Source organism: Tamandua tetradactyla, chromosome 25, assembly GCF_023851605.1.
Source record: "Tamandua tetradactyla isolate mTamTet1 chromosome 25, mTamTet1.pri, whole genome shotgun sequence".
NCBI lineage: Eukaryota > Metazoa > Chordata > Mammalia > Pilosa > Myrmecophagidae > Tamandua > Tamandua tetradactyla.
In genome coordinates, this window is record NC_135351.1 from 45,925,466 (window position 1) to 45,949,777 (window position 24,312).

General features: G+C 52.5%; 1 protein-coding gene across 2 annotated transcripts in view; it reads left to right on the top strand.

The window, feature by feature from the left end:
• Window positions 1-19,533, top strand: part of SAMD5 (sterile alpha motif domain containing 5) — a 30,557-nt gene extending 11,024 nt beyond the window's left edge. Inside the window, exons 2-3 of one of the 2 annotated variants that reach the window (XM_077143435.1) lie at window positions 1,830-1,946; window positions 17,993-19,533. In XM_077143435.1, coding sequence (XP_076999550.1) covers window positions 1,830-1,883 — 54 coding nt within the window. In that variant the 3' untranslated portion in view covers window positions 1,884-1,946; window positions 17,993-19,533. Of the gene's footprint in view, window positions 1-1,829; window positions 1,947-11,996; window positions 12,598-17,992 lie in introns of those variants that run through there. The other variant, XM_077143434.1, reaches the window with a different exon arrangement.
• The last annotated feature ends 4,779 nt before the right edge of the window (window positions 19,534-24,312 follow it).

Genomic DNA, 24,312 nt, shown 5'->3' on the forward strand with positions numbered 1-24,312 from the left:
GCCCGAGGCGCTGCGGACACCCACGCACTCTGGGAAGGGCTGGCGTTGGGCTGGTGACAGGCGCTCTGAGTTGTAGTGCTATGTCATTTTAAATCAGAGTTTTGCTGCCAGTTCTTGGCATAGCAGTTTGGGCCTAAACATTTGTCTTTGCTAGTAGCTCATACAGATTTGCTTATTTTGAACACGGTGTTGTGTTGAATCTTCCAGTCTTCGTTTATTAAAATACTGTGACAGTAACAGGCTTGAGGGGCGGAGCCTGTGACACCTGGGCTCTGGCAGAAGTGGGTGTCCCATGTTCCCCATGGGGCTTTCTTTGGGTGTGCCTGCTAAGTTATGTGAAAAGCGACAGTGGCGGAGGTGACTTCATATTGAAAAGCAAGGGTGCCGGCAGCAGGGACCTAAGCTGTGTTCTGCAAACACGTGCCTCTTTGAGTTTATTAATTGTGAAAATAAGACTTAGTTCAATCGTATGTAGGCAAGTTGTGGACGTCTTTCCTTTCCTTCTTCCTCTGGACGGGACTTGCCTTCCTGCTTGACCACACCCTTTCTCACGGAATTTAGAAAGCTGAAACATTGCTTATCATTCCCACCTGGACTTACCTTTTTTAGTAAGACTTGCACAAGTCAGAATGAACTCCACCTGTTGGTGGCTTCTTCATTTAAAAGAAAAGTGTGTGCACTAACAACAACATAGCAGTTTGCGTGTGCTCTGCCTGCGACAGTGTAGCAGTTTGCGTGTGCTCTGCCTGTAACAGTGTAGCAGTTTGCATGTGCTCTGCCTGTAACAGTGTAGCAGTTTGCATGTGCTCTGCCTAAGACAGTGGAGCAGTTTGCATGTGCTCTGCCTGCAACAGTGTAGCAGTTTGCATGTGCTCTGCCTGCAACAGTGTAGCAGTTTGCATGTGCTCTGCCTGCAACAGTGTAGCAGTTTGCATGTGCTCTGCCTGCGACAGTGTAGCAGTTCACCTGGGCTTCGCCTCTGCTCCATCACGCCCCGCATTGAGGGATGAGGCCCCGTGCTGTAGAGGCATCGGGGAGCCTCGGATATTTTAATGGGAATAGGCCCTGGGGTCTGTGGGGAAGGCGGGGTCACCTACCAATCAGTGGCTTTGTGGTGTCTGAGAGTAGGAAAGGAGGACTTCAAAATTGTGGGAGGACTTTGGTTACACTGCTTCACGCACTCCAGTGAGGACTCTCTGAGTAGATGTTTTTTGGTCTCCCTGTTTTAAAGACCAGGGAAATGAGCAGGTTGCTGATCGTCCCCCAGGTGGCAAGTCTCACGTGGGCGGCAGTTGTGTGGCCCCAGAGCCCCTGGTCTTGACCATTGTGGGGTCTTGCCTGGAACCCTGCTGGGTGGGGTTGCCAGGTGCCTCGCCTCCTGGGGCTGGAAATACGCACGGAGGAGGGAGTGTGAATATTCTTGAGGGTTTTATTTATTTTTTAAAATATTTAATAGCATGCTAATTAATTTAAATTTCAAAGGGGAGACTGGAAAGAAGTTCACGTAAACATCAAATCACACCAATCAGGTGGCAGAAGCTGGGCACACCTGAGCAGCCGCGGCTTGTCTGTGGCCCAGCACGGGGCGGTGGAGGGATCGGCCATCAGACTGACTCTCGCTGCTGTCACGCTGTGTACCACATGCGGTGGGGGCACTTCGTTCAGCCCCTCCTAGAAAAGCCTTTGCGAAATCCACGTCTCGTTGTTTTAGTTTATATTAAATTCTTAGAGTTCCAGGCCTCCTCTTTTTTTTAGATTAGGATAGAGAATAGTGTGGGAGGCAGATATTCAATCAAATTGTTATATTTTTTTACTCCGAATTCTTCTAGAAATTACTTTGGGATCCTGTCATCGCCTCCAGCACAGTCTCTGAGAATCTGTAATCAGGTATTCAGCATTTGAGGGCGGATGTCAGCTTTCGGAAACATTTGAAAGTCATTTGTTAGGTAAGTCAGCTCATGGGTAGTCCTATTTTTAGTTTCAATTCCAAAATCCACAAAAATGTGACTACGAAGTGGTGAAACTGGTTCTCTTAGGACTAGACCCTGCCCGGTGTGTGACTCTGTTATAATAGAAAGCAGAGTCTCTCCCCAGATTTATTCGTAAGGACACAACTTTTGCATATTTAAGTCTTGATTTGTTAAAAAATCTGCTTAGTCATTTGTAACAAGCATCCCCTTTGCATGTTTGAATGGTCTTGTTTTGCTGCTAGCATCAGGAATAACTGTGTGAGAATCAGTGGTGGCCTTTATCCACTAGGGATGAGGCCCGCGTCCTGCTGTCACCATGGATATGGACCCCCCGTGGTGAGGGACGATGTGCTGTAGAGGTGTCTGGGAGTCTCGGATATTTTAATGGGAATCGGCCCTGGGGTCTGTGGGGAAGGTGGGGTCACCTACCAATCAGTGGCTTTGTGGTGTCTGAGAGAAGGAAAGGAAGACTTCAAAATTGTGGGAGGACTTTGGTTACACTGCAACATCTGCAAGACAGGTAACTTGTTTGAAATGATAATGAGCTCTGGAGTTCTGCTTTCACTTAGGGTGTGGCAAATCACAAGGAATCATAGTTCCCAGCTCAGCAGAGAGAAAAAGCTGGATAATCTACAAAGTCACCGATGTTAAAAACCCTCCAGGATGTGGGGCCTGGGGCAGGTGCTGAGTTTCGGGGAGAGCCTTGTTTGTGGGAGGCAGGGCTGATAGCACAAAGCAGAGGTGGAGAAGACAAGGAACATTTTCATGAACTTTAAAACACCTACTGTAACAGTTAAAAACTCCTCGGGCCCCGGCGCCTGGAGAGGGTCCGGCCCACCCACTAGGGGCCTCCAGCAGATCCCCCAGAGCACGCTGGGGCAGGGCGGGGGCTTGGGCGCCTTTGGGCCGCCCCCTGCCCTGGGGCCGCGCGAAGCCCCCCCGAGTCCAGCCCCTTCTCTTAGAGGGCACAGTAGCTGTGGGAGGCGGCGGGCAGCTGGACGCGCACGACCCCCAGGTCATGCCAGGAGCAGCCGCTGGGGACAGGCGGGACACGTGCGCCACGGCCAAGCTGCCCGCGTGGGGGGAGGACAGGCGTGTCGTGGGGGTCCCTGTGCAACCCGGCCTGGAGGACGGAGGCGGGAAATCCAGGCTTCCTGCCTAAGGTGGCTTCACAGAAAGTCAGTCCAGAAATGTTTGAAGTTAAAGGTGAACGTTACAAACCCAGCAGAGCCACTGGATGATACCGATACTGCAACAGTGGTGGAGGAGAAGTGTAACCATAAAGAGCACTAGCTCCAGGTGAAGGCAAGGCAGAAACAAATGAACAAAGAACAGTTTGGACAATAGAAAACCAACAAGATAACTGTCTTCAAACCCAACCACACCTATAATTACCTTAAATGCAGAGGCTCTTAATTCTCCAGTTAAAGGAGAGATTGGCACAGTGGATTAAAAAAAGCAAGACCCAATTATGTGCACAAGAAATGCATTTTAAATATAAAAACAAGCTGAAAGGAAAACCTGGAAGTGCATATGCAGTGCAGACACCTATACATAGAGATACCTAGAAAGGTGACGTGGCAGCTTCAGAACAGGTGCCAGGTGAGGAGGGGCCTGGTGGGGTCCCAGGGGCCTGTCCTCAAGGCACAGCCCCCCTGGAGCACCCCAAAAACACATCAAATGAGACTCACAGAATTGAAAGGAGACACAAATTGCTGATTAGAGTTGGAGGTATCAACATTTACTCTTAAGTAATTGACAGGATAAGTAGATAAAAATCAGTAAGAATATGAGCATTTGAATAGACCATGAAGCAAATTGTTGTAATTGACATTTTCGTCACTCTTGGGCAGCGCACATGCTCTTTTCAAGGGACTATGAATATTAGTTGTGATAAAGCATATTGTGACCCCAAAATTAGTCTCAATAAATTGAAAAGAATTAAAAGCATGCAAGGTATGTTCACCACAGTGGAACTAAATTAAAAATAAATAACAGAAAGATACCTGGAAATTCCTAGATTCTTACAAACTAAATCACACACTTCTAAGTAAATAGAGATCAAAGAAAAATTACAAGGGAAATTAGAAAATACTTTGGACAGAACAAAAATGAATATGCAGCCTATCAGCATCTGTGGGATGCGGGTAAGGAGCTGACGGGACGTTTTTGGAATGCGCGGCAAGTGCCTCTGAAGAGGTGGGCCTGTTCACAGCCCATCAGAGTGACACTGCGAAGGGCAGCCTGCAGGAGGGGCTGGGAAGGGTGACTTCTAGGGGACACTGACAGCCGCCCTGGCCGGGGCTCAGGCCCAGCTCCGCGGACAAGGCGGTGGCGAGAAGTGTGCAAAACCCCGGGTCTCCCCCAGCCTCTCACCCAGCCCGGAGAGAGGCAGCCCCCCGACGAGCCCCCACCTCATGCCTGGACAGCCGCGGAGCGGCCGAGGGCCGGAAATGCTGAGGGTGGTGGCCTGGGCAGGCAGGGCAGGGGAAGGGCTCGAGGATGGAGGGAGGTGGGGGCCCCACCTGATTTGAAGGGATTCATTGTGAATATAATGGTTCAATAACTGTTAGAGGTTCCAAGCAAATGTCAGATACAGTGCAGTCCAATAAGATGCAATATTAGGGAAGCAGGCGTGGAGTATACAGGAACTCGCTGTACTATCTGCCATTTTCTTCTAAAAGTGAAAAGATTACATCATTAAGGAATGCATTTGAAATACATTGTTAAGAAAATGAAAGGATAAGACCATGTCTGGGAGAAAGTACTAGCAAAGCATATGTCCGATTGTTTTAGTTTGTAAAAGCTGCTGGAATGTGATGTACCAGAAACAGAATGGCTTTAAAAAGGAGAATTTATTAAGTTGCAAGTTTACAGTTCTAAGGCCAAGAAAATGTCCAAGTTAAGGTAGGACCATAAAAATGTTCAAATTAAGGCATCCAGGGAAAGATGAACCTACCTTGGTTCAAGAAGGCTGATGAACTTTAGGGTTTCTCTCTCAACTGGAAAGACATGGCAACATCTGCTGGTTTCTCTCCAGGAATCTTCAACGGCTCCCCCAGGGGCATTTTCCTTCTGCATCTCCAAAAGGTCTCTGGCTGTGTGTGTTCTCATGACACTAAAGCTTTTCCAAAATGTTTCCCTCTTGAAGGCCTCCAGGAAGCAACCCCAGCTTGGATGGGTGGAGACACATCTCCATGGAAACCATCTAATCAAAAGTTACCACCCGCAATTGGGTGGGTAATATCTCCATGGAAACAACTTAATAAAAATCTCCCACCCAGCAATGTTGAATGAGGATCAAAGGACTTAGCTTTTCTGGGGTCCTCCACAGATGCCAACCAGCAGAGTGATAAAGGCCTGGTACCTAGAATGTGAGGGGCGCTTAGACTCACTGAAATGAACACAATTGACTCAATGGGGAAATGTACAAAACGTTTGAAGACACTTCACCAAAGCAGACGCATGGATTGCAGTCGTGCACGTGAGAAGGTGCCCAGTGTCATGAGTTGTTAGAGAAACACAGATTAAACCACGAGAGCTAGAACTGGGCATGTGGAAGAGAGCTGGTGCTGCCGAGAGTGTGGGACACGTGGCCTCCTGGGTGCCTGCGGGGTCGCAGAGCAGGTGCAGTGGCTTGGGCTAGCTGAGGCAGTTTCCAGCGATGGCTGCCGTGAGCCTGGCGCCCCATGTGTAAGGCTGCACACACGGGCACGGCAGCCTTACGCAGTGGCCCCTGACTGGACACGGCCAGCAGACTGTTGCTGCACAAAGGAGCACTGATCCACAAGGAAAGGCTCAGATGCCTGAGAATGGCGGTATCGTGGATGACCCCCAGGCATCGTGCAAAAGGAAAGAAGCCAGACACTAACGACCGCGTGGGTTTGATTCTACTTGTAGTGACTTTCTAGAAAAGACAAAACTCTAGAGCCGGGAGGCGGATTGTGGTTGCCAGGGGCTGAGGCACGTGGGGAGCTGCTGGGACGTTGGAAATGTCTCATATCTTGGTTGCGGTTTTGTCACTGCATTGTGTGCATTTGTCAAAGCCCATTGAGCTGCTCGCTTCCCCAGGGCAGAGAGTGTCTCAGCCGCCCTGTCCAGAGGCTGCGCATGTGGCACTGCCTTCAGTGGCTGTGGGACGTCCTGCTGCTCTGCCCGTGATGCTGCTCTGCTGCGGGGACGACCTCGAGGCTGCCCACCTGCCGTCCTCCCCATCCTCGCCGTCCTCCCCTGGGCGCTATGACATCGGCCTGCGTCCTGTGACTTTTTTGCAGTGATTTAATTAGGCAGTGTGCGTCCAGGGCTTAGAAAGTTCTTGGAACGTGTGAACTCTGTTTCCTGTGCTGCGGCGTCTGCGTGCGAGGGGGGCTGAGCTGAGGCATCCACGTGCCATCGTGGGCACAGGCTGAGGTCAGTGCTGCTGTTTCATGTGAGGACGCATGTGTGTTTGTGGTGCCCTCCTGCCCCATCCCGCGCATTCCCACTGGGGTCCCTCTTGGCCAGACAGTGCCAGGCCGTGGACACCGCCTGGACGATGGGGATGAGCAGGGCCCCACTGCCCTCTGGACTTGAGACAGGGGCCCGGACCACAGGGTCAGGGTGCTGCCCCATGGCAGTGGAGGGCTTCCTGGAGGCGGCGACGCTGGTGCTGGGCCTGGAGTGGGCGTACAGCCGGCGAGTGGGTTGCACATCTGTTGATCTCTCGGGAAGGGCATGTGTTTTAGCGTCCATGGAGCACTCATACAGGAGAAAAGCATCTTTACAGGGACGGCATCTGTGTGCAGGCGTTGGCTGTCTTAACAACCCGTGAAGTGCTTCCAAAGTGCAGGTGGCTGGCGGTGGAGGGGTGAGCTGCTCCTTCCCCTGGTCACCTGGCACCAGTGTGGCTCTCCACCAAACAGGTGGACGGAGGACAGTCACGCTACCAGCCTGACACATGTCACCTGGACTTGGCTGCCAGTGGCTTCTGGCGAGGAGAGGGGCACTGGGGGGCTCTTCCTAGAAGACCAGGAGACCTGGGGAGCCAGGGCCCCGTGGCCACATCCCCAGGGCATGGTCTATGGTGCAATCTGGTATGACCTGGGGTGAAATACAAAATGCATAAGTTGCTACTTATAGCTGAAGGCATTAGAGAAGGTGATTGAAGGTGGCGATTAAAGGAACTGAGTTCAGAGTAGGGAGAGGAGAAATTCTCTGGGTAGGGTGGGGCTGGGGTTGGGGGAGGCCGCCATTGTAGAGGCACAGCCCGGGAGAACCAGGTGTGCTCAAGAAAGAAGGTAACAATTGGGAGTGCCAGAGGGGCTCAGGACCCTCAGACGCAAGTTGATAGGAACATATAATGCATAGAATGATAGAATTTTAATAGAAGTTGTGTAATGCATAGAAAATTACAGTGCACACAATTTATGGAAAGGCCCCCTGTGGTGGCATAGTCTTGTACGAGAGTCTCTGGTCTGCAGGGCTGTGACCTCCACATGGGCATTAGCAACGAAAGGTCCATATAAGAAATGTTTGAATAGGATGGCTGTGTTGCACACTCAGCCACAGGGTGGAAGCCGTGGTGGCATCTCCTTACTGTCCAGGCATGCTGGTAGTTAGAGAATAAACTTACGTGACGTTTTAAAAGATAGGCTCTGTTTTGGTTTGCAAAAGCTGCTGGGAAGCAACAGAAATGGAATAGTTCTTTCATAAAGGGATTTACTACCTTATAAGTTTACAGTTCTAAGACCATGCAAAATTCCAAATTAAGGTACCAACAAGAGGCCACCTTCACTCAAGAAAGGCTGATGCTGTCTGGAACACCTCTGTCAGCTGGGAAGGCATGTGGCTGGCGTCTCCTGATCCTTGTTCCTGCTTCTGTTTCTTCCAGCTTCTGATGCCAGTGGTTTCCTCTCTAAGCATCTGTGGGCCTTCATTTAGCTCCTCCGGGACACAGCTCTGGGTTCCAGCTTCTTAGTGTCATGAGAAGGCGCATGGCGACATCAGCTGGGCTGCATCTGCTCTCTCTGTCGGCCAAACATTCTTGTCTGTGTCAGCTCTGAAGCAACTTTTTCCAAGCATCTGCATCTGAGGTTTCTCCAAAATGTCTCCCCTTTTAAAGTACTCTAGTAAACTAATTATGACCTACCCTGAATGGGTGGAGTCACATCTCCATTTAGTCAAAAGGTCACACCACAATTGGGTGTGCCACCTCTCTGTGGAGACAATCTAACCAAATTTTCCACCCTGCAATATTGAATAAGGATTAAAAGAAATGGCTGCCTCCACAAGATTGGATCAAGATGAAAACGTGGCTTTTTTGGGGCAACAATAGTTTCCAACCAGCACATTTCACCCTCTGGACACCAAAAGGGAACTGTTTTCCCATATATAAAATACATCCACTCCATCACAGTATCACAACTGCCTTAAACAATTTCAGTAACAATAGAAAGTCCAAAGCAGTACAGAATCTCATCGAAGTCAGTAACAGGCATATTCTATACTAAGGCAAAACATTCCCTCTGCCTGTGGACCTGTGAACCTCAGAACAAGTTATCTGCTGCCAATGTACAAAGGGGGGACTGTCATAGGCTGCATGTTCCCATTGTCACAGGGAGACATCGAAAGGTAAAAGGAGTCAGCAGACCCACAGTCCTGAAAACCTGCAGGGCAAACTCCCTGGATTTCAGAGTTGCAGAGTCTTTCATCCTTGGGGCCTTAGAAAGGGGCAGTCCCACCGTTTCCCAGGGCTTAAGCAGTGGCCTGGCTCTCTCCACATGCTGGGGTGAGTGGCAACACTGGGGCACGTTGGGTAGACCACCTTTCTCTTGGCTCCACTCTCCCCAAGCTTTGGGGCAGCACTCAGGCTCTCTGCCATCACATGCTCAACCCCTCCGGAACCATGTGGTGGCAGCCAGGCTCCCCCAATCCCCGGTTTATGCGCTCCTCCCTCTCCCAGCCCCGGGGCACTGAAACTCCTGTCCTCTGCCTTCGGCGCAGACTCACCCTCTTCAAGGGCATGGGTGGGTCTGTTGTCCTGAACCGAGGTTTCTTGGGTTCAGACCTCAGCGTCCGTGGTGCTGCCTCGGAAGTTATTTTTTCCTCTATTTGTCCCTTTTCTGTCCCCTTCGGTCCAGACTGGCAGTGGTTCTGTTTATACAGATTCCACAACACTCTTGTTGGTTTTCTATGTAATAGGCTGGTATCATAACCGCTAGACAATAGGACTTTCCACAAATCCTTCCCAGATAACCCCATCTCCAATGCTGGCTTGTCCCTTAATGGCTGGCTACTTCAAATTTGGTTAAATCCTCACATGGGGTATTATTCTCTGGGCTCTCACTTTCTGGAAGCCCAGAATTTTCCAGACCACCAAATTCTGCTTTCTTTTTGTGCAAGAGTTCAGTTCTCAAATTTTCTTTTCTTTTTTTATTATGAGAGCTAGTTTTTATTGAGTTCTTACTTTTGTGCCAGGGGCTGTTCCAAATATGTCACATAAATTAACTGAGTTAATACCACAGCTTCCCTATGAGGTAGATACTGTCATTCTCCCCATTTTACAGATGAGGGAATGGAGGCCCATGAAGGTTGGATAGCATGTCATTACAGCTACAAAGTGGTAGAGCTGGGGTCTCCCTCGATGCCAGAAACACACGCTTGGTCCAGTCTCTGTGAGTGTAACAGGGTTGGAATTATCCTAGGGGTCAAGGCTGTTTTGAGGGTGCAGACCAGTAGCTGTAGGATGGCTCCCAGCTTCCAGGGATTGCCACGAGGCTTCTTAACACTTTCGTTCTGAACCAGGGACAAAGCAACCTAAGCTTTGACTTTGGTCATTTAATCTACACTGCCTAAGTTCTCAGCTTTTCTCTTTATCTCACATTTTACTATAAGCTTCCAGGAGCAGACAAGCTGCAATTTCTACATATAGTTTGGAAATTTCCTCACCTAAATAGCCGAGGTTGTTGCCTTTAAAGTCTAACTTCCATCCAACAGCTGTACCCAATTACGGCAGATTCTCTGCCACTTTAATACAAGGGTCTCCTTCCTTCCAGTTTGCGATACTGCATCCCTCATTTCCATCTAATGCCGTGTTGGAGGTATGTTTAGGGTCCACATTTCTACCCCCAGTTTCTTCAAAGCATTCTAGTCCTTCTCCATCAAACTCCTCACAACCCTTCCAGAATCTTCATCCAATGCATTTAAAAAGCCATTCCAACATGTTTGGCATTTGCGAACCACAGCAGCGCCCCACTTCTCTGGTACCAAAATGTGTTTTAGCTTGCTAAAGCAGCCAGAAGACAATATGCCAGAAATGAAACAGCTTTTAAAAAGGGGAACTTATTACAAGTTTACAGTTCTGGACTGTGAAAATGTCCAAATTAAGGCACCAACAAGAAGTTACCTTCACAGAAGAAAGGCTGATGCCATTGGGAACACCTCTGTCAGCTGCCTGGCGTCTGCCAGTCCTCGTTCCATCCCTGGCTTCGTTGCTTCCAGCTTCTGATGCCAGTGGTTTCCTCTCTAAGTGTCTGTGGCCTTCACTTAGCGACTTTGGGACAAACTCTGGGTTCTGGCTTGCTTAGCATCTCATGGAAAGGCACGTGGCGACGTGTGCTGGGCTCTGCCTGTGTCCAGGCATCTGCTCTCTCTGTCGGTGCTCCAAGCATCTCCAAACCTCCATGTCTCTGTCAGGTCTGAAGCAACTGTTTTCTGAGTGTCTGCATCTCATGTTTCTCCAAAAATCTCCCCTTTTAAGGTATCTAGTAAAACTAATCAAGGCCCACCTGGAATGGGTGGGGTCATATCTCCATCTAATCAAACGGTTACACCCACATCTCCATGGAGATGATCTCATCAGCAGTGTCCACTCTTCGATGTTGGATCAGGAGTGAAGGAACAGCTGCCCCCACAAGATTGGATCAGGGTTATAACACGGCTTTCCTGGAGTCCGCGATGGTTTCAAACCGGCACAGGCTCTCACAGAGTTTCCCGCACGACCAGCAATCCTGCGGACACTCACGGCAATCTGTGTGTGCAGCCGAACGCCTCAATGAGGGGTTTGCCGTCGTCAAGGCTTCCGCTGCCACACCTCCTGGGAGATCACGTTCAAGGGCAGCTGCGCCTGCTGGGCTCGGTCGGCTGCACTGGTCCGCCCTGGGCACCCAAGCGAAGGATTCGCCCTAGGTCCCTCGTCACCTCTGCAGACCTCGGGTGCCTTTCTCACCTGGAGTGAGGGGAGCACAGGGGGCAGGGCTTCTAGTGCAAGGGGGTGGGGTGGGGGGCAGGGCTTCTAGTGCAAGGGGGTGGGGGAGGGGGGCAGGGCTTCTAGTGCAAGGGGGTGGGGGAGGGGGCAGGGCTTCTAGTGCAAGGGGGTGGGGGAGGGGGGCAGGGCTTCCGGCATACAGGGTGGGGTAGGGGGCAGGGCTCCCAGCCACTGTGCTCTTGGTGTCCTCCAGGATGCTGTGCAGCTCCATCTCGCTCAGTCTAATCTTTTTGCATTTTCTATAAAATCCTTGTGATTAGGACACAGTCCACATGCTGTCTCTCCAGACTCTACCCCCCAAATTTGACAGTGTAAATGCTCTTTCTTACTGCCCTAGACAAAGCTAACATTTTAACATGAATTCTGCATAGCTGAAATTCCTAGGCGATGGAATAATCCTGAATACCGGTAGAAAATTTATGGATTTCAATGAGGTTTTGTAGTGTGTTATAATTCCAGTTTTATGTTCCATGCAGTTCAGTGTTTTGGATTTTTAATGGGACCAGCGCAGTAATAATAAAAGTGATTCAAATGTTCTTAGTAATTACAGAGATTTGCTGCTGGCCTGGCATTAAAAGTGACGATGATTTATGCTGGGAAATGGCTTCAGCTCGGCCTTCTTGCTTGAAGCTGCTTCTTGGTTATGGTCAATGATTTAAAGCTCAAGAGCTACATTAGAGGCTGTGAAATGATTTATTCTTTAATAGATAATTTGAAACAGATGATAGGTTAGTTTGAGCTTGTATATTAAAGGACACATTTTAACCCTTATTTCTTCTCAGGTCTTTAGAAATTCATTTCAAGAAAGTAGAAAAATGGGTGATTGGATCCCAGAGAGCTGAGGGCCTCCATGCCTGCCTCCTGGTACCCTGAGTGTGCCTGAAACTCGTTCCTGCTTCTCACTGTGCTTCCTTCTACCTGATCAACACAGGCTGGTTCAGTCTAGGCTCGTCTTTGTCCCAGGTTAGCTTTGCTCCCGCAAGGCGGAGAAGATCAGAGATCTGGGCCCTGCTTCTGACTTTGAGGGCAGAAAGGGCGATAAGGACATTAATTCTGAAGCTGGGGCTTTCTCGTTATCCTCATTATTAATAATTAGCACTTGGTGTTATGAATGTGTGAGCTCCCTGTGTGGACACGCTCATGGGCATGCACGTACGTGTGTGTGATGCATAAATATATATATAATATTCACAACCCCTCGCCGCAGTTTTAGGTAAGACAGGAATCATCAGTGTAAATATCAGGGTGTGCCACAATAGGGATTTCTTTGAACATTAATTAAATCTGATATTCAAATTCCTGAGTTAATGTTCTTGCATAATACTTACATATTATGCTAAATGGAGGAAATGTCTAAGAGAAATAGGCTGTCTACACTTGTTAAATAAAATGGGTAACTGTGTGTGTGGTTGCCCGACGTCCGGCTATCGGGAGTGGTGGACACCCCCCCACACACCTGGTTTACACTGCCCAGAGTCTGGCTGCTGCCGTGTGCAGTGGGCTGGGGGGGACCCGGGGCTCCAGGCTCCCCCCAGGACTCGGCGCTGGGCACTGGCCTCGTCGGGGACCAGAGAGCCATGAACGGCGTCCGGGACAAGGCGTGGGCGTGGGCTGGACTTCTGCCTTCCTCCCCGCAGCCAGGAGAACGCCCACTGGCCCTGGCTCAGATCTGTAGGGAGCTTGGGAACCACAGTTTCTTTTGTTCCGAAAAAAAGGATCCTAAAACGGTGTTGGGAGACCACAGCGTGTTTGCCCTGCGTGGTGTGCAGCTTCCTGCACTCCGCGTGGAACCGGGTGAGTTCATGGGAAAGTGCCGTGGAGCGTGACTGCTCCGCCCCCCCCGGCCCCACGGGCCCCCCAGGCCTCAGGAGGTTGGCGTCCAGCTCGCGGCCCGCTCTCGCCCTCCCAGTGTGAGTGCCATGCTCCACCTGGGTGGGGGGACCCCGTGCCTCCCTGAGAACCCCCCCCTCATGGTATTTGGTGATGCCAGTTCAGAAGGCTGACAGTGGGCCGCCTGGGTTGATAAATCTGATTGCATGCTGTATTACTCTCCACACATCTAGCAGCTGAAATTATACCCTTGATTGTCTCCCAGTCTCTTGGTAAGCATTCTGGGTGGGCATGGCCGGGTCCACTCAGGTCACAAGCTCTTGGCGAGCCTGGGCTCTTACGTGAGGCTCTGTGGAGGAGTTCACTTCACATGCACTCGGGCTGCCGGCAGTGTACCCCTCAAGCTGTAGTCTGAGCCCTCTGTAGCCAGAGCTGCTGTCCACCTGGATAGCTCTTCCCTACCTGGACAGCTGCTCCCCACATGGACAATGGCTCCCCACCTGGACAGTTGTTCCCTGCCTGGACACCTGCTCTCCATGTGGACAGGAGCTCCTCACCTAAACAGCTGCTCTATGTCAGGACAACTGTTCCCCACATGGCCAGTGGCTCCCCACATGGACAGCTGCTCCCCACATGGACAGCGACTCCCCACCTGGGCAGCGGTTCCCTATGTGGACAGCAGCTCTGTGTGGACAACAGCTCCTCATGTGGACAGTTACTCCTCTCCTGTACAGCTCCTTACCATGTCGACACTGATTTCCTGCAGGGATGGCGGCCCCCTGACCTGGACAGCTGCTCCCCATGTGGACAGTGGCTTTCTGCAGGGACAAGGGCTTCCGTCACGTGTTCCTTCTTCAAAGCAGCAGTCTTTCCCAAGCTTCGATGCCCCCTGACTTTCTTTCTACTTGCCGCAGAAACTCTACTTTTACAGGTTTACGAGATTAGATCAGGTTGACCTGAATAATCTCATTTTTCCAGACAATGCAAAGTAATCATAGGAGAGACACCTGGCGGTGTGCAGGGCCCTGCGGCACCCCGAGGGGCATTGGGGTTGTTCTCAGAATCCCCCCCTGTTCTAGTTTGCTAACTGCTGGAATGCAATATACCAGAAATGGAATGGCTTTTAAAAAGAGGACTTTAATAAGTTGCTAGTTTACAGTTCTAAGGCTGAGAAAATGTCCCAATTGAAGCAAGTCTATAGAAACGTCCAATCTAAGGCATCCAGGGAAAGATACTTTGGCTTACGAAGGCCAGTGAAGTTCAGCGTTTCTCTCCCAGCCGGAAGGGCACGTGGTGAACATGGCGGAGTCTGCTGGCTTTCTCGTGGCTCCACCGAAGGGACTCTGTCCAAAATGTTTCCTCCTTTAAAGGATTAATGGGTGGAGTCACAACTCCATGGAATCTATCTGATCAAAAGTTACCACCCAATGGGTGCGTCACATCTCCATGGGGACAATCAAAATGCTCCAGCCAGCTGCATTGAATGAGGATTAAAGGACATGGCTTTTCTGGGGTCCACCACAGATTCAAACCAGCACAGCCTCCCACGTCAGCTTAGGGTGGCTTAGAGAGGACTGCTTTGCTCAGTGGAGCCTGTAGTTTTGACCAAATATAGATTTGAAGGGTCAGAAATCTTCCTTCAACAGGAACTCGGGAGGAGGGAGCTTCTTTCCACAGGCTTCATGATGTACAGAAGATGCTTAAAAAGCAACTTAATTTAGAGGTTGGGCATGGTGGGGGAGCTGCATGCGGGGGGGTGGGGACGTGCAGGGGAGGACCCTCTGGACACGTGCTGACCGCAGCTGCCTTTAGGGGCTTGGGGAGAGACCCTCAGGGGCCTCGTGAGGACCCAAAGACGGCCCCAAAGGGCCAGCTGGGCTCAGCGAACATAAATTCTCCTTAATTCTCTAGCGAACAGGCAAAGGATGTATGTCGCGTCTGACTTTTAGGCTGAAGTTTCCCAACAGAAGCTTGGTGAATGAGAAAGGAGTTTTATGTAAAAACCGTCACGGGGGAGGATATTCCATCAGTTGGCAACTAGTAGTGGGGGAGACGGGAAGGTGAAGTTCTGCCGCAGAAGTTTCCGGTAGGCACGGCTGGGGTGCCTTCTCTGAGCGAACCCCAACACTCCTGTCCATGTCTGGAGCCAATGCAGCTGCAGGTTGGACGCTGCGGCCGGAGGAGGTCAGTGTGGCTGGAGGAGATCAGCATGGCCGGAGGAGGTCAGCACAGCTGGCCAAGTCCCCGCAACTGCCCGGAGCTTGGCCTCCGCCTTGGGCTTTTGCTGAGGCTCTGGCCGCAGTTCTGGGTGGTCCGAGTCCGCATGTCCCCAGCGAGGAAGCCGGAGGGCTGGCTGTGTGGGCCCTACGTGGGCAGCCCGGTCCCCAGGCCAAGGTCACGGTGGATGAGCGATGTCTGTGGGGCCAGCGGGCACACGCTGCTGCCTCTGGGGTCACAGGTGTCTGGGGGTCTCAAGCCAGACGAGCAGCGGCGTGACGTCAGCTTGGAACCAGCTCCGCCCCTGAGCCATTCTTCAGGGATCCATGTTTTCAAGCACGGGCTTACCGTGTCTGCGCGTTAAAGAGCTTTTCCGGCCACTTTCCCAGGTGAGAGCTGTCACAGGTGAGGTGCATTCTCGCGTCTTAGTGAAGTGGGGGCCTCCCCACCCAGAGGGTGGCTGCAGGCAGGTGGGCCCCACTTCGTCCCCACAAGGCTGACCCTAAGGACGACGCTCGGGAGCTTCGGTCCAGGGCTGCGCAAGCTGTGGGGCGGCCCCTCGTGCACGTGGCTGGCCCTGTGCTGCCCCTGCAGACGGCCGCGGTGCCTGTGACAGGGATGCTGCTGCCACGAGAGTCGCCCGCTGTCGCAGCGTGCCCAGCGCCAGCTCTGAGCCTCCTTGATGGGCCTGGAGCTTACGCCTGAGCCAGGAGGAGGGGCCTGTTGGGGTGTCCCTGTGGGGTCGGCCAGGGAGGTGCTGGGGACACGAGGCTATGCACTGTGCCCATATCTGCTCCCCACCTGACTACGGACTTCTGTCCACCCACCTCCCTCCCCGCGCTCCTTGAATGAATGTGCTGCTTCTGATGAACCAAAGGCCCCGGCGGTTGGGGGGTGGGGTGCTGCCTCGATGCCATGGCTTCACACTGTCATCCAACAGACCTGGGGGCTGTGCACGCGTGCCTGGTGGAGCCAGCACAGGGGACCACCGTCCCGGAGTCTGCAGAACTGTCCCCTCCCCATGCAGACAGAAGTTCAGAAACTTCCCTTCAGATAATAAAACCCACCAGATGTGGCTACCTCCCCTTGGGACCCCCCTTTCCTCACCATCATCTTTCTTCAGTTGGGGACTCCTGATGCTGTATCTAAAGGCACATCCTGTTTGCTTTCGGGCGCTATTTAGTATCTGTAGAGTGTACGGCATATAGGATGGTAGATCTGTACGGTTTAGCGGATCTGTGCAGCATATAGTACCTGCATCGTGTTAGCATATCTGTTAGTGTAGCAGATCTGTATAATATAATGCGAGAATATATTCTGTGAATGCCTTTTCATTTCCTCACTCACTGGGGCATTAAACACCAAGGATTTGCTTTGTTTAAAGTGACTTCCTCGCTCAATGGGAAAACATGCTGATCCATGCTTGTTACTTTTCACCATTCATAGCAAGAGGGGATTTTAATAGCAGCATTGGCTTGGAGATGGCTTTGTTTTGGTGACTCTTTGAATATATTAATTAGTAGTAAGATTTTCTTACTTAGTATTACCGGAGGAGAAAAGAGGCCTGGAAACCGTTTGATTCTTTGCGCTTGGTCCTTGGGGTTTCTGTCCATTCAGCTGTGATTGCCTGATGATGTTACCAGCAGCTAATTGATGATGACATATTTGTTAGCAAATTGACTAATCAGCTGGTAGCGAGCTGAGCAGGGTGGGAATGGCATGTGCTGATGTGGTGCCCTGGAGAAATGTGCAGAGCTGTGGCAAAGGCACCTGCAGTAGGGTTTTTGTTTGCATTTTCATTAGGAGGCTTTGTTGAAAGCTAAACCTCGGGGTTAGAGAGTCTGGGACTAGGAAAATTGAACAACACCTCGTTACCTCGACCTTTTCCAGAAGCTTTCTAACTAAGTAAATTTTGTCGTTTAGACAAATTTTGTTATTTTGATTTCAGAGTTCATGGGAAGTGCTCAGGTACCCTCAGCCTCTCTGGCACAGTCTTCCTTCCTCTCCCACCTGTTTCAGAGTGGCCTAGGGTTCAGGGTGCCCAGCAGCATCCCGGCAGGGGGCTGTGAGCCCTTACCTGCTGCCTTCGCCTCCAGGATGCTTACCTGTGGGGGCTGGGACGTGACTGGTGTTACGTGGGCCTGGACGCATGGACGCTGCGGACCACAAAGCACTGCTCGGCCTCATGGCTGTTTGAGGACCCCTGCTCCATCGCCTTCCAGCCGGCCAGCAGCTGTGCTCTTTCACGGCTGTGTGAAAAGCTGCTGTGTATGTGAGCAGTGGTTGTGACGGATGAGTGTGAATTCCCATTTGGAAGGTGCGTTTTGATTCACTCTTGCAGATAAGCTGATGGATGTGCACACTCGTGACAAGACAGGTGACTTGAAGCATCTCCCTGCCACCAAGGTTGCTAAAGGGAAATATGAAGTGGTGTGATCTAGGAATACAAGTTATTACAAGGTCACTTTTACTTAATCTGCTCTTTTAATTTCCTTTCCTTATAAGAAGCATAAAAGGAAATGGGCCTTGTTTAACAAAGCACTGGCTAAAGAATAAAGTACACATTTCATTTTTTAGTTGAAAGAGGAAATTTCTAAATCCCAAGCAGCTTTGGAAAGCCTGAGTGGACGCAGGAGTGGACACCTGAGGAGGGCAGGTGTGCCCGGGCCCAGGAGCCGGAGGGCTGGCCCGGGCACAGGACATGCGGTAACGGGCTGTGTTCACCCCACAGGTGCCCGCCGCCGGCCTCCTGGCGCTCCTAGCATGCTGGCCGAAGCCCGAGAGCTGCTAGAGGCCCTGCGAGCTCACCACGACGCTGCTGCTGGGGACGGGCGCGCTCGGCCTTCCCGCAGGACGTGGATGGTGGCCTGGGGACAATGCGCAGCCCGACTGTTCCTGGAAGCAGCCTGGAGCCCTCAGCGCTGGCCTGGGCACCCAGCCCGTTGTGGCTGGAGCAAGGCCACAGAGTGGCGGGCCAGCCTGGGCCTCCGCGGGCTTCAGGGCCCCCCGCCCCCCATTCAATGAATTCGCCGTGAGATTAGCTGAGGTTGGCTGAGGTGGTGGGTAATAACTAATTTTAAGTATAGCACAAGACAAAAAGTGGGTTTCTGAAATGTCCAAAAGAGCTTTTAGCTTGAAAGCAGAAGCTTTAATTTTGTACTTTAACATACTTGTCTTTCGTTTCCTATGGGCTGGTGTCCTCACGTGGTGGGGGGGGTCTGTGCAACGTGTGTAGGGCAGGTGGGCGGGGGTCACTCAGCCTGCGGGGGCTGCGGAGCGACTCCAGGCACGGGTGCAGTCACGTAGCTGGCGCAGGACATCGTGGGAAGAGGCCCTCCAGCCTTGCTCCAGGCGGGCGCCCCTGCTTGTGGGTGCGTCTGGGCCCTCGCCAAGGCCCCCGCTGCGTCCCCACCGGTGGATGGATGACGGCGGGTCCTCGCCCTCGGCCGCGTGGACACGTCCCCACCTCCAGGCCCGGGTGTCCCCGCTGGCAATGGATGATGGCAGGTCCTCGCCCTCGGCTGCGTGGACACGTCCCCACCTCCAGGCCTGGGTGTCCCCACCGGTGGATGGATGACGGTGGGTCCTTGCCCTCGGCCGCGTGGCCTGCTGATGGCCCTTGGCCTGGCAGAGGGGTGGGAAAATGGGCCTGGCTGGCAGCGTCCAGCCATGACCCCAGCAGCGCATCCGCCCCTGAGGAGAGGGCACAGCAGGCCGATGCCCGCGCCAAGGGCAGCACTTGCCAACTCTGCGCTCCCCAGCCCGGCACTCCTTGGGCCCCAGGGCAGTTTTAATTCAGGGCCATTTTAAGAAGTTTAGGGTTCAGATAATTTTGTTACTTCTAGAAAATAACTTAGGCTCTGGGGAACCCCATTCTTAAATAAAAATGCAAGGAAATGAAGTCTAAAAGCGTGGATAAGTTGCCCTTTAACCTACCTTGTGATTTTGTAAGCACGATCCTCTTTTCACCCTTCCATTGTTTCTTCACATCATTTAGAGTCTGAAATTTCCAGCCTAGATTTTTTTAAAGGGGTGGTGAATCTGTGCAGCTTGCACATATTATTTATTGTGATAATAAGTCGCTTCCTGCTTGAGACCCGATTTCTAGGTGCCGCAGTTGTGGCAGAATTGTTTCCTAGATGGACATTTGTCACATTCATGGAACTGTTCCTAGAAAGGACACAATCTCCAAAAATTCTATTATCTTCCTTATGGGCATACTGATGCAATATACTGTAAGCAAAAATAATAATAATAATAATAAAGTATCTTCAGTCATTTCAAGTTTTATTTTCTATTTGAGTAATGTCTAACTATCTCGCCAAATTTAAACCTTTGCTTTGTTGCTGCTATTGGAATTTGAGAATAATCAATGTTCTACCTAAACTGAGAGTCGCAGTCTGGAAGGGCCACAACGAAGGGTAGGAAAGCTCCCATTACAGCAGAGAGGGAAGCCTTTGAAATCAGCCGAGCAGCATCGAAAGAAGCCCACTGACTTTTCTGCATTGAATCAAGATGAGGTAAGACAGTGTCTAAGAGAAAGGAATTATTCCCACCTCGAGTCTATCTGGAGATAATGACTCTTAAGAAGGGTGTTTTTTTTTCGGGTTGTTTTTTCTTTTATTGAACTCTAATGATATCCTCAATTTTGAGTGTAAAGGAAGTAGCAGTTGTCTGAACGGCAAATACCGTATTTGATAAATACAGTTATCAGAATTAGAGGTTATCTTGATTTATATTTCCTAGTACATCAAAAAACAGTAATTATAATCCTTTGGAGGATTATAGCAACTTTTTCTGCATTTCATCTTAAAGCAATTTTGGTGGTGAAGGAAGATTGTTTCCCGAATGTATTTTTTGGCATGACCTCAAGGCTCCTTCCCAGCAAAGAGCAAGGCTGAACCAAGCGACTCGGAGAAAAGTGCATTTGCAGCCTTGCGGCCATGCGGGCCAGCTGCGCCCGCGCCGTCCTCAGCCTGGAGCGCTGCCCGCTGCTGCTGTGTGACAAGAACCGTTGCGCCAACACTGCACGCTTGCTGTGGACTTACTCAGATCTTAGTTCCTGTTCTAAAACCTTCCTACAGTTTTTTCCTGCAGTGAATGTGCTATAAACCAGAGTCTGTAATATGGCATGAGAATGATCCTGGCCAATTATTAAACTCAGCAAAGCTTCCTCTCTATCCGGAAAGTGAGAAAAGAAATACCTCCTCTGGTTCTTCGGGGGCCTGTGTGTCTAGTGGGTGCCGACTGCTGCTCCGCCTTCCCTCTGTGCTTCCTCGGGTGGATGGGATCACACCAGCCAGGAAATCAGGCATCCAGGGGCCCCGAAAGCTGCTCGCGAGCCGCAGGGCTCTCTTTAAGGGAGGATAACAGCAGTGCATCACCTGCTCCTAGTCGGTGCTCCGTAAGTGCATACGGATGGAAAGGAAGAAAAGTGATTTTTAAAAAAGCCCTGAGCAAATGTTTAAAGGCAGCATGTTTCCAGTCTGGGAAAGGAGGTATTTCTTACCTTTCCTCTTTTTATGACAGCTTCAGAGTTAGGAGCATGGCCTGCAAATTAGTGAGTGGCGTGCTGGCATCCTGCTCTGATTTTATTCCTGAAGTTTATAAATGAAGAGTGCGAAGGGGCATCTCCTGCAGTGTCTTCTGCCTTGAATCCTGCGGAAATATGGAGAGATGGGTGGGGCCGCAAACCTTTTCCTGCGGGAAGAGAAAGCAGACCTGCCAGGGTGTGGGAACGCCTGCCTGATGTCGGGAAGAGCTGTCTGGATAGTTCCTGGTTGAGGGCCTGTTGTAGGTAAGGGCGTTGAAGGATAGCAGAGAGGTTGAGAACATAAAGTTATTTGACAAAATGTTTGAACTATATAAATGTTTCAATGTAATATTTAATTATCACAACACTGTTCAGTCAGGTGGAGGATTTCTGGATTTCCAAGTAGACACGGGATAAAGAGCAGAAAGTTATATCCAGGAACAGACAAGGGTGGGCACTGGTGCCTCCCCCGAGCCCCTCCCTCGAGCACCTCCCCCGAGCACCTCCCCGGACCACCTCCTCGAGCCAGTTCTCCATCAGACCAAACGCGAGCCCAGGAGAGCCCTGAAGCAGCAGCTGCCACGTGGTCTGGGGACGAAGTCACACAGGCGCACAAGGAGCCCTTAACTGGTGATCCAAAGTGCCTGTGCAGAGCATGGCACACGGGCTCTGCTTTCCTTCCAGAATCCTTCACATTTATTAGCATTTTGGATGGTCGCCAACTACACATTCCTGCAGCAGAGGCGGTTCTACCAGATTCTTTGATTGAAGAATCCCCTTCAGCTTTCTGTTATCTGTTTCTGAGATAAACTCAAATAAATTTTCCAGTGATCATTAATCACTATTTAGATAGTTCCAGAAAAAGCAAAAAAAAAAAATTGTTCAGAGAAATGAACATAAACTCTTTTTTTACTTATCAAAATAGGTATTTTCTGTTACATCACTTGCATTCCTAGAAATGGGGTTTTAGCTTTTATGGTTGAAGTCAGAAGTTGCCTTTTCAGAGGAAAACAAGAGTCTAAACATTCTCTGTTAAGAACTGGACAATGTATTTTTTGACATTTTTGCCCAAATGTCTTCCACTAGAACAAAAGGAAGACGTCCACTTTTCAGCAGTATTCCGATGGGAAAGGTCTCCCTCGGTGAGTGCGTATCACCCTTCTTAAGAAGGATTTCCCCGATTACTCCCGAAAGGAAACACTGACCTCAGCGTCCGCTGCGGCCAGCGGGAGCCCCGCCCGTGCCCCTGTTCCTCTCCGCGGGGCCGCGGGGCTGCTGTGTCCGCACAGAGGTGCATGCATGAGCCGCACAGACAGACGCTCACGCGGCCGCCTCGGTAAAATTGGCGGCTTCACGGCGCATCCGCCTGGGCTCTTTTGTGGTCGTTTGGTTTGCTGATGAAATGGAGCAGGTGCGTGTGCTAGAGGAGTTACAGAACCCGTCCAGTGCCGCGGAGTTCCGGGCTGAAAGGAAGGGAAAGGAAGGTCCCGAGCCCAGGGACAGAGGGGCCTGGCCTTGGGTGGGAACAGAGTGGTGAAGCCGCCGTGTGCGTGGATGTCTGGGTGAGCAGTGTGAGGCCCTCGCCCTTGCCAGCCCCTGGCTACAGTCCCCGGCCCTCCAGGGTGTGGCCGTTCTGGGCCTGAGGCCCCCCTAGGGGAGCGGGAGGAGGGACGGGAGGGGTCCACGCAGGTGGGACTCAGACCGACGCACCTGCCCTCCTCAGTCACCCGGAGCTGGCTGAGACTCGGGCCAGGGAAGCGGTGCTGCAGCAGGGGTGGGGCCCAGAGCCCTGGATTCGAAGTCCACCTCCCAGCTGGCTGGCTGCAGCGCAGGGCGCCTGGCAAGCACTCCAAAATGCCCATGTGAAGGCGCCTGTAAGGGGCTTTGGGTCTAAGTCGTGTCTGGATAGCAGTGAATACTGTTTCTACTGTGAACGCCAGAGGAATTTAGAGCAGGAGCAACCCGGGGTGGAGGCCTGAAGGACCCTGCAGGGCCGCGAATGCTAGAACCCAGCACCCTTAGGGGTCTGGCCCCACTGGAGACTCAGCGCTGAGGCCCCCGCCGGTCTGGTGCCCAGTGCGGGTCCTGGGGCATGATCTTCTGCGTCCACGGGGCACGGCAGGCACGATAGAAACTTCTGGAAATGGCCCCCTCTTCAGTCGCGGGTATGAAGAGTCCCGGGGCGGAGGCTCTCCTTGCCCGGTGCCCCACCCCGGCCGGCTCCCAGGTCGCCTGAAGCTTCCCGGGCCGGGTGGTGGGTGGAGGCTCCGCTCCCCACCGGACGGGTCCGTACACCTGAGGGCGGCTTTGTCCCAGGGGGACACTGGGGACCCCTGTACTGAGCAGCGTCCGGGCTCCCGGTTTCCTTAGTTACCATCCGCGCGGGATGTGGGGCGCACCCAGTGGGGTCGCCGCCTCGCGGGAAGGGGTGGCCCGGGCGCGGAGAGCGGGTGCGACCCTCACAGACCCCGCAGCCACGCCCATGGCCCTCCGACCCGCCCTCCCCACGGACCCGCCCGCAGCTTTTCGGCCACTGCCCAGCGGCCCCGCCTCCGGCTGTGGCTGGGGGTCGCGAAGCCCCTGGGTCCCTACCTCCGCGCCTTAGCGGGGTCCCGGCGGGGTGCGCGGGGGTCTCTCATCCCCACGCACTTCCCCCGGGCGCGGGTGGCCCGGTGCGGTGGGCGGTGCCGCGCGTTTCCCGTCCCGCCCGGCCGCACCGAGCCCCCGCGCCCCGTCCGCGGCCTTGCCGGTTTTGCAGGTGAAGTGAGGCGCTGCTCACTGACGCCGGTCTTCTCTGCGCAGGAACTCGGAACGCAGCGATTCGCGGAGGCTGCGAAGGGACGGGAGTGACGCGCCGTTTGCATTGCGTTTTGCTCTGGTCGAGGGAAGATCAGCTTAAGCGAGAGCCCCCTGGGCCTGCGCTGATGCCGGCCCCGGCCGGCTCTGGCTCTGGCCACTGTTGTGCCTCCCTGGAGGCCCCTGGCTTGAGGTCCACGGACACGATGGGAATGTCACTTTAGAGGAGGCGGCCCCTGCCCCAGGCCTGCGGCTTTGCCTTGGGCTCTTCAGCTGCACAGGACGTGGCTCGCCTGGCAGGCAGGATGTCCCAAGCGGTGCCAGCTCCAAATGGCAGCCCCTCACCCACCCCTGTCCCCACCCCAGTGCTGGCCCTGCTGGAAGTGAAGGGCCTGAGTCCTCAGTGCCAGTCTCCCTCCTTGTGCCCAGGGGCTGGGGGCGGGGTTCCTAGGTGAAGCCTGGGGGGTCCTGGGTAAGGTCTGGATGGATTTACCTCCATGCAGCTGCCAATGGGGGTCTGGAGAACGTCAGCACTAATTCCACCGTCCCTGTGGGCTGGAGGCAAACTGCAGCCACGGCAGGGGCTCCTCCCCTGGTAAACTGAGGCTGCAGTGGGGGGGTTCCTGCGGGGCCCCTTCCCTGGTAAACTGAGGCTGCAGTGGGGGCTCCTGGGGGGCCTCTCCCCGCTGCACACTGGTGCCCTGCAGCAGGAAGGCCCCACC